The 15727-nt window shown below is 45.9% G+C and overlaps 2 protein-coding genes across 18 annotated transcripts in view; both read left to right on the top strand.

Moving 5' to 3' along the window:
* Positions 1–8410, top strand: LOC140723234 (uncharacterized). Its single transcript, XM_073037833.1, has 3 exons — positions 1–233; positions 515–3144; positions 8321–8410. Exons 2-3 carry the CDS (start codon positions 682–684, stop codon positions 8408–8410), a joined length of 2553 nt encoding a protein of 850 aa, XP_072893934.1. The 5' UTR covers positions 1–233; positions 515–681.
* Positions 8411–8453: 43 nt separating this feature from the next.
* Positions 8454–15727, top strand: part of LOC140723243 (uncharacterized) — a 61510-nt gene continuing 54236 nt past the window's right edge. For 15 of the 17 annotated variants that reach the window (XR_012097840.1, XR_012097841.1, XR_012097839.1 and 12 more), the window contains exons 1-3: positions 8454–8558; positions 13076–13248; positions 14447–14623. The gene's annotated coding sequence lies outside the window, so the exon portion shown is untranslated. The remainder of the gene's footprint in view (positions 8559–13075; positions 13249–14446; positions 14624–15727) is intronic. The other 2 variants (XM_073037851.1, XM_073037855.1) reach the window with 2 other exon arrangements.

Here is a 15727-nt window from a genome sequence, read left to right on the forward strand (position 1 = left end):
AATATTTTCGCGTAGTAATTTGTTAGCATTTTTTTAGTTAAAGTTAGGATTGTTTAAATCAATTGATTTGTCTGTAATACATCGCGGCTGCGATGACGTCACATCCGGGTTCGCCGCGTCTTGTGGGGAATTACCGGTTTGAGATTCACGCAAGGGTGGGGGTCACTCACATGTGCGACCATAACGCTGACTAGGGTCTCTCTATGCACCAAAGACACAGTGAAAGCAACGCTGTAAGTCATTAGATAATCGGTATTTTGAGTTAAAATGTTAACGCCGATTCTGTTAAAAGTAACGACGGTCGGTAAGGTTTACCTTTTCGTCAGTTAAAGAGTCGGGATAGTTTGTATTGAAGTGTATCTAAAGCAGCCAATGGAGCAGCTAGATTCTGACTGTATGCTGCACTTTAATGTAATGTAGTTATTGTAGTTTTACCTTTGCAAGTATTCACAATGTAAATGTGATATTTAGAAGGGAACAAACACTGTACCAATCTTGTATTGTTTTTCAACAGTTTTCACCATGCGTTAATGTGAAGAGTGAACAGTAAATGGTTAATCTTACTGCGGTCTCGTTTGCATTGATTCTGGTTTATCTCGACGTTTACCTCGGCGTTACTTCACACCCGAGCGAGAACGTTACAGTGAAAAAGCGGCATTATCAGGTGTTTAAAGTGCAGCCATGTCAACCCGATCCAGCATCAAGTCGTTGTCAAAGTCATCGTCATCCTGCGATAGGGGCAGTAGGGCATCAAGTAAGGCCACCCAAGCAAGAGCTAAAGCAGAAGCCGCCAAGGTGCGAGCGCGCTTTGCCAAAGAAGAATTAGAAGTAAAGATGAAAGCGGCTGCCAGAGAAGCCGAAAACCAGAAGGAAAAGGCTGCCAGAGAAGCCGAAGCGGCTGCCAGAGAAGCCGAAAACCAGAAGGAAGCGGCTGCCAGAGAAGCCGAAAACGAATTGGAAAGGAAAAGGGTAGAGGCACGGTTAGAAGCGCTGAAGCTAGAACGAGAAGCAGCAGCTGCCGAGGTGGAAGCAGAGTTAATAGAAGACGCCGAAGAAATGCATGATCCGAAGGACGGAAAATCTACCTCAGAAAAGATCGGATTGGAACGTACAAGGGACTATGTCCAATCTCAAATGGAATGGAAGACTCTTTCTTCCTCTCCTTACTTATTCGATAACGTCCCACTTCACGAGGAGTCTTGGAGAGGCCCGACGGCATCACGTCCATCCGAGGAAGATAATTTACCCTCGCAACTCCGCGATGAACCCAGGAATGCAAGGGCTCACGACAAGTACTTCTCGACACCGAACTTACCGGATTTGGGGAGAAGAGAGGCAAAGACTGAGTCCAGACCAGCAAATCCCATAACAGATGTACGCCCTCAGTCATGTACCTGTGGACATGTTCCCTCAGCCCGCACGCCACCTGCAGACGAATCCGCAGCACGGTATTTCGCACGACGGGATCTCGTCACTTCAGGACTATACCGGTTCGACGATAAACCTGAAAATTACCGTGCATGGTACTCCACTTTCACCAACGCTATCGACGGAGTCCAGCTCAGAGCAACCCAGGAGTTGGATCTTATGGCAAAATGGCTGGGAAAAGAATCATGCGAACAGGTGAGACGCATGCGTTCAGTGTACATCAACAAACCCGAGCTAGCATTGAAGAAAGCATGGGAGAGACTTCAGGAGGGCTACGGAGCCCCCGAAATTATCGAGGCGGCGCTATGCCAACGTTTGGGAAATTTTCCTAAGGTGTCAGCCAAGGACCACACCAAGCTAAGAGAATTCGGAGATTTACTCATGGAGATTCAAGGCGCCAAAGAAGATGGCCACTCAGCTGGTCTAGTATACCTAGACACTCCAACCGGGATTAGACAACTCGTGGACAAACTTCCATTTGGGCTGCAGGACAGGTGGTTGTCCGTTGCCTCAGATTACAAGGAAGAACACGAAGGTCAATTCCCTCCCTTCGAGTATTTCACCAGGTTCGTGTGCAAGGAGGCGAAGAAGCGAAACGATCCTAGCCTCATAGGTCCAGGAAGCAGTACAATTTACACCAAGCCAGATAAATCCACTTCGAATAATTCCAACATCACTAAACCAGTCTCAGCGCTTAAGACTGAAGTCCTTACAACTAACAACGACTCTAGCAAGAATTGTCCATTGCATAACAAACCCCACCCCCTCAAAAGATGCAGAACGTTTAGGGAAAAACCCCTCGAAGAGAAGAAGGCCCTCCTCGAGGAGAAAGGAATATGCTTTAGATGCTGTTCCTCGACCTCTCACTGTGCGAGAGAGTGTACGATCGCCGTGAAGTGCCTGGAATGTGATAGCACTAATCACGACTGGGCCATGCATCCTGGCCCGTCACCGCAAACCGACAACGCTCCTTCACCCCCACAACAGGACGGCGGGGAGGGAGAAGCTCACTCCAGGACAACTGTTGTCAGCTCGAGCTGTACGGAAGTTTGCGGTCAAGCTCAGGCAAGCCGTTCTTGTTCAAAGATCTGTCTCACTAAGGTGTACCCTAAGGGAGCCAAAGACAAGGCCATCAAAGCCTACGTAATTCTGGACGATCAGAGCAACCGCTCGCTAGTCAGTCCAAAGTTCTTTAACTTGTTCAACATTGAGAGTGAGCAGTTCCCATACTACCTTAGAACTTGCTCAGGCAACATGAAAACTTACGGAAGGAGGGCCGAAGGCTTCCAGATCGAGTCCCTGGATGGTAAAGTCCTCATCTGTCTCCCCCCACTCGTAGAGTGCGAGAAAATCTTGAATAACCGCACTGAGATCCCGACGCCAAGTGCGGTGCTACACCAACCACATCTCCACCACATCGGCAAATACATCCCAGAGCTGGATCCAGAAGCAGAAATACTCCTGCTATTAGGGAGGGATGTTCTCCGGGTACACAAGGTTAGGCAGCAGGTCAATGGACCACACGACGCCCCCTTTGCCCAACGCCTGGATCTGGGCTGGGTGGTGATAGGAGAGGTGTGCCCTGGCAACGAACACAAATCAACGGTTAACACACTCAAGACCAATGTGCTAGAGAGTAGCCGCCATATGATTCTTCAACACCGCACAAGTTCCATGTGCGTCCAGGAAGCACCACAAGGCTTTAACAAGTGCAAAGTAACTGACGAGACGCTGGGTCAGTCTGTCTTTGCTCATAAGGAGCACGATAATAAACTTGCTCCATCGACTCAAGACGCCATCATCTTAAAAACGGAGGACACCAAGGTCTTCAGAGACAAAGCAAATAGTGGGGTCGCCCCACTACCTTTCAGAGAACCACGCCAGTGCTTGCCAAACAACAAAGAGCAGGCAGTCAAGCGGTTCACGCCCTTGCAAAAAACCACGAAAAGGAGACCTGAGATGCAGCAAAGCATCCGATCGACCCACGAGGTACTGGGCACACCAATGGCAGAGGTCACAGCCATTATGAATGCACGACCACTCCTACCCGTGTCTTCTGACCCGGAAAACCCCTTCATACTGTCGCCATCAATGCTCCTTACGCAGAAGGCAGGAGCTGCCCCTCCACCAGGGGACTTCTCCGATAAGGACCTGTACACAAAGCAATGGAGAAGGGACCTTCAAGTTGGAGATTTAGTCCTGCTCAAGGACAAGCAAATCGCCGGCAACTGCTGGCCAATGGCCAGAATCACTGCCACATTCCCTAGTAGGGATGGACATGTCAGGGAAGTCGAGTTGAAAACTACCGACCAAGGCGATGGGAAAATTTACCAAAGGCCTGTTACAGAAGTCATTCTACTTCTACCTAACGACTGATTTAGAGGCTGAAGTTCGTATTATGTTCATTGTGACCTTACGAAGGCCAAGCGGGGAGTGTGCTGCCTTTATGGCAGTTATTTAGTTTATAATATTTTCGCGTAGTAATTTGTTAGCATTTTTTTAGTTAAAGTTAGGATTGTTTAAATCAATTGATTTGTCTGTAATACATCGCGGCTGCGATGACGTCACATCCGGGTTCGCCGCGTCTTGTGGGGAATTACCGGTTTGAGATTCACGCAAGGGTGGGGGTCACTCACATGTGCGACCATAACGCTGACTAGGGTCTCTCTATGCACCAAAGACACAGTGAAAGCAACGCTGTAAGTCATTAGATAATCGGTATTTTGAGTTAAAATGTTAACGCCGATTCTGTTAAAAGTAACGACGGTCGGTAAGGTTTACCTTTTCGTCAGTTAAAGAGTCGGGATAGTTTGTATTGAAGTGTATCTAAAGCAGCCAATGGAGCAGCTAGATTCTGACTGTATGCTGCACTTTAATGTAATGTAGTTATTGTAGTTTTACCTTTGCAAGTATTCACAATGTAAATGTGATATTTAGAAGGGAACAAACACTGTACCAATCTTGTATTGTTTTTCAACAGTTTTCACCATGCGTTAATGTGAAGAGTGAACAGTAAATGGTTAATCTTACTGCGGTCTCGTTTGCATTGATTCTGGTTTATCTCGACGTTTACCTCGGCGTTACTTCACACCCGAGCGAGAACGTTACACAAAGGTTTGGGCGCCCTGCATGGTCAGTATTTAGTAACACCTCCTTTGGCAAGTATCACAGCTTGTAAACGCTTTCTGTAGCCAGCCAAGAGTCTTTCAATTCTTGGTTGGGTAAATGTCTGGGTTCAGTCATAAACAGCAAAGTACTGATGTGGAAATTACCATTAGAGTCACAGAGAGCAGCAGCAATGAAACAGGCCCTTCCTGTCAATACTGACCTGTTTTGTTGTTACTGCCTAGTTCCAACTACCTGCACCAGAGCCTCCATACACCTCCCATCCACGTCCTCACCCAAATTCCTCTTTAGTGTCTAAATCAAACCCACATCCTCCACTTCCACTGGCAGCTCATTCCACACTCTCACCAACCTCTGAGTGAAGAATCCCCCTTCAGATTCCCCAAAATAATTCACTTTCACCCTGAACGTATGTCCAATGTCACGGTGAGAGGGAGGATGGGGCAGAGAGGGAAGACAGTAAGGGTTTGGGGTGAACACAGTAACAGTCACTGGGCAGCCTCTACACCCATTCTATAAATTATCCGGTTCGGTAATTAGCAGCAAAACACTGACTGTGGAAATTACAAATCAGAATATTATTAGTGTCACAGAGACCAGCAGCACTGAAACAGGCCTTTCGGCCCTTCTAGTCAATACCGACCCGTTTTTGTTTTTACTGCCAAATACCTGCATACACTTCCCATCCATGTCCTTACCCAAATTTCTCTTTAGTGTCTAACTTGAACCCACATCCACCACTTCCACTGGCAGCTCATGCCACACTCTCACCAACCTCTGAGTGAAGAATCCCCCTTCAGATTCCCCAAGAGTATTTCACCTTTCACCCTGAAATATCAAGTGTGACAGTGGGAGAGTGTGTATTGAACCGGTGGAAAGAGCAGAGTACTTAATGTACACTTTACTTCAGTTTTCATTATGGAAAAGGAGCTTAGTGATTTTAGTGGATTGGATAGTGGACTACTTGACAGATAGACCTCAGTATGTGCGGTTGGGAGACTGTAGGTCTGACACGGTGGTTAGCAGCACAGGGGCGCCGCAGGGAACCGTACTCTCTCCGGTCCTGTTCACCCTGTACACATCAGACTTCCAATATAACTCGGAGTCCTGCCATGTGCAGAAGTTCGCTGATGACACGGCCATAGTGGGGTGTGTCAGGAATGGACAGGAGGAGGAGTATAGGAAACTGATACAGGACTTTGTGATATGGTGCAACTCAAACAACCTGCGTCTCAATATCACCAAGACCAAGGAGATGGTGGTGGACTTTAGGAGATCTAGGCCTCATATGGAGCCAGTGATCATTAATGGAGAATGTGTGGAGCAGGTTAAGACCTACAAGTATCTGGGAGTACAGTTAGACGAGAAGCTAGACTGGACTGCCAACACAGATGCCTTGTGCAGGAAGGCACAAAGTCGACTGTACTTCCTAAGAAGGTTGGCGTCATTCAATGTCTGTAGTGAGATGCTGAAGATGTTCTATAGGTCAGTTGTGGAGAGCGCCCTCTTCTTTGTGGTGGCGTGTTGGGGAGGAAGCATTAAGAAGAGGGACGCCTCACGTCTTAATAAGCTGGTAAGGAAGGCGGGCTCTGTCGTGGGCAAAGTACTGGAGAGTTTAACATCGGTAGCTGAGCGAAGGGCGCTGAGTAGGCTACGGTCAATTATGGATAACTCTGAACACCCTCTACATAGCACCATCCAGAGACAGAGAAGCAGTTTCAGCGACAGGTTACTATCGATGCAATGCTCCTCAGACAGGATGAAGAGGACAATACTCCCCAATGCCATTAGGCTTTACAATTCTACCGCCAGGACTTAAGAACTTTTTAAAAGCTATTATTAATGCTTTTTGAGATAGTGATTTAGATGCATATCATATTTTTTTACTGAGTTAAGTATTGTATGTAATTAGTTTTGCTACAACAAGTGTATGGGACATTGGAAAAAAGTTGAATTTCCCCATGGGGATGAATAAAGTATCTATCTATCTATCTATCTATCTATCTATCTATCTATCTATCTATCTAGTGATGACTTGCAGCAGACTGAAAAGCTTGAGCATGTAGATATTAAGAAAGAGGATGTGCTGCAGTTTTTGGAAAGCATCAAGTTGGATAAGTCGCCGGGACTGGATGAGATGTACCCGGACTACTGTGGGGGGCGAGGGGGGAGGTTGCTGAGCCTCTGGCAATCATCGTTGCATCATCAATGGGGACCAGAGAGTTTCCAGATGATTGGAGGGTTGCGGATGTTGTTCCTTTATTCAAGAAAGGGAGTAGGGATAGTCCAGGAAATTATAGACCAGTGATTCTTACCTCAGTGGTTGGTAAGTTGATGGAGAAGTTCCTGAGAGGCAGAATTTATGAACACTTGGAGAGGTATAATATGACTAGTAATAGTCAGCATTACTTTGTCAAGGACAGGTCGTGCCTTACAAGCCCGATTGAATTTTTTGACGATATGACTGAGCACATTGATGAAGGAAGAACAGTCGATGTAGTGTATATGGATTTCAGCAAGGCATTTGATAAGGTACTCCATGAAAGGCTTACTAAGTAAGGAGGCATGGGATCCAAGGGAACATTGCTTTGTGGATCCAGAACTGGCTTGCCCACTGAAGGCAAAGAGTGGTTGTAGACGGGTCATATTCTGCATGGAGGCCGGTGACCAGTGGAGTGCCTCAGGGATCTGTTCTGGGACCCTTACCTATTTGTGATTTTTTAAATGACCTGGATGAGGAAGTGGAGGGATGGGTTGGTAAGTTTGCTGATGACACAAAGGTTGGATGTTTTGTGGATAGTGTGGATGGCTGTCAGAGTTTACTGCGGGACATTGATAGGATGCAGAACAGGGCTGAGAAGTGGCAGATGGAGTTCAGCCCAGGTAAGTGTGAAGTGGTTCATCTTAGTAGGTCAAATATGATGGCAGTGAAAATGTCGGGACTGAGATGAGGGGAAATGTCTCCACGCCGAGGGTGGTGAATGTCTGTAAATCCACACCACAGAGGGTGTTGAAGACTCGGTGATCGTCCTCACATAAAACAGAGGCTGGCAGATTTGTGGAGACCCAAGGGATCGAGAAAATGAGGATCGGTAGAAGCATGTGGCTGAGATGGGAGAGTAGCCTCCATCTTGCTGATGGTTAAAGGAGCCTAATGGCCTCCTCCTGTTGTTTCTCACTTAATGTTTCAGTGTTCCTGTCCAGTGAGGCCAGAGGAATGTGAATAGAAATGAGTGTTTATAAACATAGACTGATTTAAATGACAAACACGAGGAAATTTGCAGATGCTGGAAATTCAAGCAACACACACAAAATGCCGGTGGAACGCAGCAGGTTAGGCAGCATCTATAGGGAGAAGCGCTGTCCACGTTTCGGAACGTTTCAGGACTGTCGAAGGGTCTCGGCCCGAAGCGTCGACAGCGCTTCTCCCTATAGATGCTGCCTGACCTGCTGCGTGCCACCAGCATTTTGTGTGTGTTGACGGATTTAAAAGAAACCTGCTCATTTTCTGTGTGGGTCTGAATTGTGTGTCGGGATGGGAAGTGAATCGAAACTATAACTCTGAGAACTCTGTGACCTGGGGCTGGAGGGAAAGTGATCGGGGAAGATATCGAGGGAAAATCTAAATACGTATGGAAATGATATAGGGAAATAATGAAATAATTTGGGAAATGCGGCAGTGGGTAGGGCAGTATGTGAAGGGCGAGGAACAGTCACCGGTCACATGGGAGACCCTCCAGCGTCACGTGATCATGTTTTACTGCAGATAGGCAGCATTTGCGGGGTTGTTTCCGTGGCCCCGCCCACCGCCTGGTGCCGCATGAAGCACAGTGCGCATGCTCACATGCCCGAGTAAGGCAGTGATGTTTTTTTCGTTCTTTGTGGAAGTGGGTCAGCGGTGGGTCCGGGTTCGGGATCAGGATCCGGAGGGGGTCCTCGCCCCCTTGGACGGCGAGCCGGAGACGGATTATTCTCTGCGGGGCAACATCAACAATTTCCCTTCGGTGAGTATTGAAGCCGGTCCCGAGCGGGGAGGTCTGACGTTGAGCAGTGACTTAACTTTCCCGAACTCAAACAAAAGAAAATCTGCAGTTGCTGGAAATTCGAGCAACGCGCACAAAATGCTGGAGGAACTCAGCAGTCCGGGCAGAATCTAGGGGAAGAATACAGTCGACATTACCGGCCGAAACCCTTCGGCAGGACTGGAGAATAAAAGATGGGGGTGGGGAGGGAAGAGAGAAACACAGGGTGATCGGTGAAACCTGAAGGGGGAGGGGATGAACTTTCCCGAACTGGCGGCCTCGCCTCGCTTCCTTCACAGAATCTGCCGGGGTCGGACAGGGTTGTGAGACCTTCACACCGAAACGTCTGAGATGAGCCGCCGCTCAGCCCCTGGTGTTCTGGTCCTATTAGCAGGATGAAGTAAAACATATTTCTGTATTGTTACTGACAGAGAATTGTATAATTTGTGTTCCGTGTGTTATCTGAATGTACTTGCCTGTGATGCTGCCACAAGTCAGTGTTTCTCTGTACCTGTAGCTTCCCGTACTTGTGCACTTGGCAATAAATTCAACAGGACCTGAGAAATCTCAGTGATATTTGATTAGTGATGATCATCTTGGCAGTTCGGTAGGTCGAATGTATGCGACAGTACACTGTTAAATGCAAAACCCTGAACAGTGTTAATGATCAGAGGGATCTTAGACTCCAAGTTCATCGCTCCCTGAAAGAGACTGCAGAGATTGATCGAGTGGTTAAGAAGGCAAATGGCATGGTTGTCTTTATTAGTTGAAGCATTGAGTTCAAAAGTCGGGAAGTTGTGCTGCAGCTTTATAAAACTAGTTAGACCACATCTGGAGTGTTTCATACAGTTCTGGTCGCTCCCATTTTCGGAAGGATGTCGGGGCTTTGGAGAGGGCGCAGAAGAGGTTTACCAGGATATTGCCTGGATTAGAGGGCCTGAGCTATAACAGGAGGTTGGACAAACTTGTGTTGTTTTTCCGGAGCTGTGCCGGCTGGGGTGAGACTGGATAGACGTTTATAAGATTACCAGAGGATTAGAAGCCATGTCTCAGAAAGGCAGCGTCTATTATCAAGGACCTCCAGCACCCAGGGAATGTGGTTTTCTCAATGTTACCAGCAGGTAAGGAGGTACAGAAGTCTGAAGGCTCACACTCAGTGATTCAGGAACAGTTTCTTCCCCTCTGCCATCCGATTGCTAAATGGATATTGAACCCTTGAACACTACCTCACATTTAAAATATATAGTATTTCTGTTTGTTGCACGATTTTTAATTTATTCACAGTGTTACGTACCCCGTAACTTGGTGTCTGACCAGCAGAGAAAGAAGAATACGTTGGAGTCTGGTGGTACCAAACTAAAGGTGTTTATTAGTAAACTACACAATACAATATCAAAATTGCAAATATACATATAAAACAAGTTAGCAGTAATAAACCTAAAAGTGTAGGAATAATAATAATAAATAATAAACTAGCTCTATCGATGTCTAGGGGTAAATGAATTGTCATAGGAAAGTATAGAGTTCAGTTCATAAATGCTGAGGTGGTTATGGCTGTTGTATTGAAATCGTTGGAGAGAGAGTGAGAGCGAGCGAGATGTAACAGCAACAGCTGCGGCAGGCAAACCTTTTGTGGCTTTCTTAATCCATCATATCGTTATGGCCATTCAGTTATGACCCCTCCCTCCTTCAGCTAGACCATTCTTCTGTGGTGGACTCATCACTCTGGCATGAGTGGACACACACACACAAGCCCCCACTGGCCCTGCTGTAACACTGTGAGCTTTACTGACCGATCTCCTGGTTCGGTCTCCGAAGGTGGTGTCTGAAGGGTGTCTCTCCAGACCTGCCTTTTATCCCCACTCACGGGGTCTCAGCTATCCATCAACTCTGAATGACCGTGTCCATCAAATCAGGCCACTACTGCTATCTCCTGAGGAATGTTAAGGAGCAAAGTGAAGTCCTTGTAGTGGAAGGTAAATAATCCAGGAAGAGTCATAATACAGTAAATCAACAGTCTCTCTCCCCCTCTTATCTGTAGCAGATGTTCTTGCTTGGGCTTTATCTCTCTCTTTCATGAGCAGCATAACAACAGCAATAGTTTGTAGTTCTCAGGAGGGGGGTTGGGAATGGTTAACTCTGCACCCCATTGTCCATCAGGTCTGTTCATCACTCATAACAACAGAAACATAGAAAACCTACAGCACAATACAAGCCCTTCGGCCCACTAAGTTGTGCCAACATGTCCCTACCTTCGGAATTACTATGGTTACCCATAGCCCTCTATTTTTCTAAGCTAGTTTTTCTTTATTTTTCTCCAGTGTCTCTAGGTACCTATCCAAAAGACACTATCATACCCACCTCCACCACTGTTGCTGGTAGCCAATTCCACACACTCACCACTCTCTGAGTAAAAAACTTATCCCTATCATTTCCTCTGCAACTACACACGAGCACCTTAAACCTGTGGTGTCTTGTCATAACCATTTCAGACCTGGGAAAAAGTCTCTGACTATCCACACGATCAATGCCTCTCACCATCTTATACACCTCTATCATGTCACCTCTCATCCTCCGTTGCTCCAAGTAGAAAAGGCCGAGTTCACTCAAACAATTTTAAAAAGGCATGCTCCCCAAACCAGGTAACATCTGTGTAAATCTGTGCAACCTTTCTATGGTTTCCACATGCTTCATGTAGTGAGGCAACCAGATTGAGCAAATTGGGGTGTGACCAGCATCAGATATAGCTGCAACATTACCTCTCGGCTCCTAAATTTAATCCCGCGATTGAGGAAGGTCAATGCACCATATGCCTTCTTAACCACAGAGTCAACCTGCGTAGCAGCTTTGAATGTCCTATGGACTGGGAACCCAAGATCCCTCTGATCCTCCACACTGCCAAGAGTCTTACCATTAATACTATATTCTGCCATCATGTTTGACCTAACAAAATGAACCACTTCACACTTATGCTGGTTGAACTCCATTTGCCACTTCTTAGCTCATTTTTGCATCCTATCGATGTCCCGCTGAAACCTCTGACAGCTCTCCACCCTATCCACAACTCCCCCAACCTTTGTGTCATCAGCAAATTTACTAACCCATCCCTCCACTTCCTCATCCAGGTCATTCATAAAAATCATGAAGAGTAAGGGCCCCAGATATATGTATACTGTAATTGATTTAGTTATTTTTATTATTTTAATTAGGGTTTTTTTGTTCTATATTATGTATTGCATTGAACTGCTGCTGCACAGTTAACAAATTTTCTGACACACGCCATTCATAATAAACCTGATTGTGATTCTGAGTGGACTGATGATACATTTTTCCTGGGGCTTGAAATGTCTGATACATTTCAGGTGAGAGGAGATCTGAGCGGCAGGTTTGCTTCTTTCCACAGTGGTGGGAGACCCCACTGGTCACATGATCACATTTGCCCCTCCCATTTAACAACAGATGGGCAGCATCTGCCCATCTGTTTCGGAGGCACTCACTTCGCGCATGCTCACTGTCTCCGGCTGGGCGGTGTTTTCATTTCCGCTCAGTGCTGAAGTACTTCATCTGTGGGATTGGGAAAGGGTCCTCATCTTCTGGGTGGGGGAGCCAGGGATCTGGATCACTGTCTGCGGGCCGAAGATATTGCGTTCCCATTGTTGAGTATTGAGACCAGTCCCGAGCAGGGAGATCTATTGTTGGCCGTGAGCCCTGAACTGATCACTAATTACTCATTTATTTTCCGATTATCTGGGCTTGTCAAAAATGTGTGGACTTCACTTAACCTGCATTGAATGATTCAAACCAGGAGCCCAGACTGTCTATTTCCGCAGAGTTGAAATGGAAGTCCCGCCAATAGGTCATGTGAGGCTGTGTGCCGCAGATCTGCCCCGCCCTCCGCTTTGTGACGCAAGATCACATAGTGTGATTTTCGCCACTGTGTTCATTAACTTCCCTGAACTCGCCTCGTTTCCTGAGGCTCCTCACATTTGTCCTGGAGCTTTCTGGCTGTTGTGTCTTCTCCCGGAGTGGGGTGGGTGAGAAAGGAGAACGTTCCAGGTTGTGGGGATCTTTGATTTCACTGCCTGCTTTACCGAGGGACTGGGAAGTGTAGGGGGAGAGTGGTTTCTGTGATGTGCACGTGGCCAAGTGGTTAAGCAATCTGAAGGTCATGAGTTTGAGCCTCAGGCCAGGCAGTGCGTTGTATCCTTGAGCATGGCACCTAACCACACATTGCTCCTGCACGTTAATAGCCCAGATGGATCAAATCACCTAATCCTGTTCCTGTGTCTTATGTATTACCATGACAGAATAATGACTCCTTCTTATCCCATATTGTTTTGTGATGTGTGAGGGACAATAAAAGATTGTTCACTGAGATGATTATATTTGGCTTCAACGTTTAAATTTCAGTGAGTTTTGTTCTTAGTAACATTAAGCAGAAATGTTTGGTTCTCCTTTTCATTGTTAATGTGCTTCATTATCTCTCTGGTTAATGTTAGACCTGCGGTGAGAGGTTTATTGGAAGAAAAACCCCAACTGCAAGCAAACCATGGCTAAAGATGTGGGAATAGCAACAAGTGAACTAGCCCGAGGACTGAGAGCATCAACTGGAGAGAACACCTCTGAATCAGCTGACTTGGAGTTCCCAGTGAGTCAGTGAGGAGGAAGTTTGGTGAGTCTCATTTACTCAAACACTGGTCCTTTATGCATTACATACCTGTACAATAGAAGGTGGGAAATAGTTGGTGAGACTGAATGTGCCCAGAAGAACCATTTATGCCTCTGTCAGACACAGTTGCAATCACTGCAGGTCTGGTAATGTGCTTCCAGCAGCCCAGCCCTTTAAAATCACTTGCATTTTGTGGAAGTCGGATCTGGATAAAATGGTGGAAATCGGGCAGAATCTCAAGTTGCTGGAGATCTGCATTAAAAACTGAAAATGAAGTCATCGTGACAAAATGTTTTTAACCTGAATTGTAAATATTGTTCCTCTCCCCACAGGTGTTCCTTACATGCTGAGCAGTTTGGTAATTCCAATTTCTTTTTATTACATTCACTCTGGATTGGTTTATGTTTCCTGACATGTACCGGTTTTAATATGTACATGGAAATGGCTCACTCTGTGATAGTAGAACAGTAAAGTAACCACAACTTTCCCCTGCAAATTACCCTGGTACCAATTAGTTTGTTATTCCTAGAAATGTGTTCAGTACAGTTGCTGCGAACAAGGTTTACAAAAATAATCTCAGGAATGTTCGGCGTTATGTATGAGGAGCATTTGATGGCTCTGGACCTGTGCTCAATGGAGTTTAGAGGGACGGTGGGGGTGGTGGAGGGATGTATGGTTAAGTAAACCTACCAACTGCTGAAAAGCCTGGATACAGTGGACATGGAGAGGATGTTTCCATTAGACTGTGATCTGACAGCACAGTCTCGGAATAAAGAAGCTTCCCTTTAAAACTGAGAGGAGAAGAATTTTTTGGCCAGAAGATGTCTGATCTGTGGAATTTGTTGCCACAGAGGCTGGTTGAAGCTGCCATTTGTGTATATTTATGACAGCGATTAACATATTCCTGATTGCTGAGTAGCTCAGGGTTACAGGAGGAAGGCAGGAATATGGTGTTGGAATGAAAATCAGCTGTGGTTAAATCGTGGGGCAGACCAGATGGATCGAATCATCTAATTCTGTTCCTGACTGAATGATGGCTCCTCCTTATCCCGTATTATTTTGTGATGTGTGAATGACAATAAAAAAATGTTTACTGAGATCATTATATCAGCCTTCAACGTTTTGTTCTTCGTAACATTAACCAGAAATGTTTGGTTCTCCTTTTTATTGTTATTGTGCTTCATTATCTCTCTGGTTAAAGTTAGACCTGCGGTGAGAGGTTTATTGGAAGAAAAAGCCCAACTAGAAGCAAACCACGGCTGAAGACGAGGGAACAGCAACAAGTGAAACAGCCTGAGGACTGAAAGCATTAACTGGAGAGAACAGCTCTGCCTCAAGAGACTCGGAGATTCCATTTATTCAGTCAGGAGAAAGTTTGGTGAGTCTCATTTACTCAAACTCTGATCCTTTAGACATTACATACCTGTATAAAGGAAGGTGGGATATAGTTCGAGTGAGACTGATTGTGACCAGAAGAACCATTTATGCCTCTGTCAGACCCAGTTGCAATCAGTCCAGGTCTGGTAATGAGCTTCCAGCTTCCAGCGCTTTAAAACCACTCCTATTCTGTGGAAGTCGAATCTGGAGAGAGTCACTCAGAGACCGTATAAGTACAAATGCTTTGTTCCAAGCACCTGAGGCTTACTCAGTTAGTCACTCAGACAGGCACAGTCGATGACTGCCCCCACCCAATCCACTAACTGACTAACAATTCCCCTTACACCACAGATATATCCATCCAGATACTCCCCACGCAACACAGGCTGGAGCCAAAGATATTTACTACATGACCCGCCCCTATAGACAAATTACAGAACAGTCATAATGGCTTCCAGACACAGAACAGACTGAAGCTGTCCTATCTCTTCGCATGAGTGCACATGGAGATAAGCGTCCTGAAACCCTAGCTAGCTACCCTCAAGAAGCAATATGGCTCAGCATGGCTTAGTACATCTACTGATCATCAGCAGTTTCTTTCAGAAAAACAGGCTGCTATTGTTTAATGAAGTGTTAACCCTTTTACATACTTTATCATTCCATCTTTTAGATCATTACATGATCAACAAAGCAGTAACTTTTTACAGAGAAAGCAACCGAGTACAGCTTTGACTTCTCAGTGGGTAATGACAGGGTACAACAGTAACTATAACAAAGATATGTACAACTATTAGGCCATAATGCAGTATCATGCCCCACATATTACCAAACAGGCCTTCAAGATCACCGTTTCGATCCTTCGGTGAACCCGTGTAAATCCTGCCCTACTTTCTTGATGCTGTCAATCTCCTTTGCAGTGTGCTCGGAGAGGGATGTAATGTTAGCAGATTCATCAGGGATATAGGTTCAACATTCTGTGTCAATAATAGCACAGGTTCCCCCTTTCTCAGCTGGGATAAAATCTAAAGCCATACAATTCTGTAGGACTGTTTGTCATATTGCAATAATTTCAGTGGATATTTCTGTAACTTGGGCCTGTGTTTCT

This window comes from Hemitrygon akajei, unplaced genomic scaffold (assembly GCF_048418815.1).
Source record: "Hemitrygon akajei unplaced genomic scaffold, sHemAka1.3 Scf000105, whole genome shotgun sequence".
NCBI lineage: Eukaryota > Metazoa > Chordata > Chondrichthyes > Myliobatiformes > Dasyatidae > Hemitrygon > Hemitrygon akajei.

What these genes read in the sequence shown, in the direction of transcription:
- LOC140723234 (XM_073037833.1), top strand. Translation starts at nt 682, where the DNA reads ATGTCAACCCGATCCAGCATCAAGTCGTTGTCAAAGTCATCGTCATCC. An exon ending in AAGGCTTTAACAAGTGCAAA is followed by an intron (nt 3,145 to 8,320) that starts GTAACTGACGAG and finishes GTTTTACTGCAG; the next exon opens with ATAGGCAGCATTTGCGGGGT.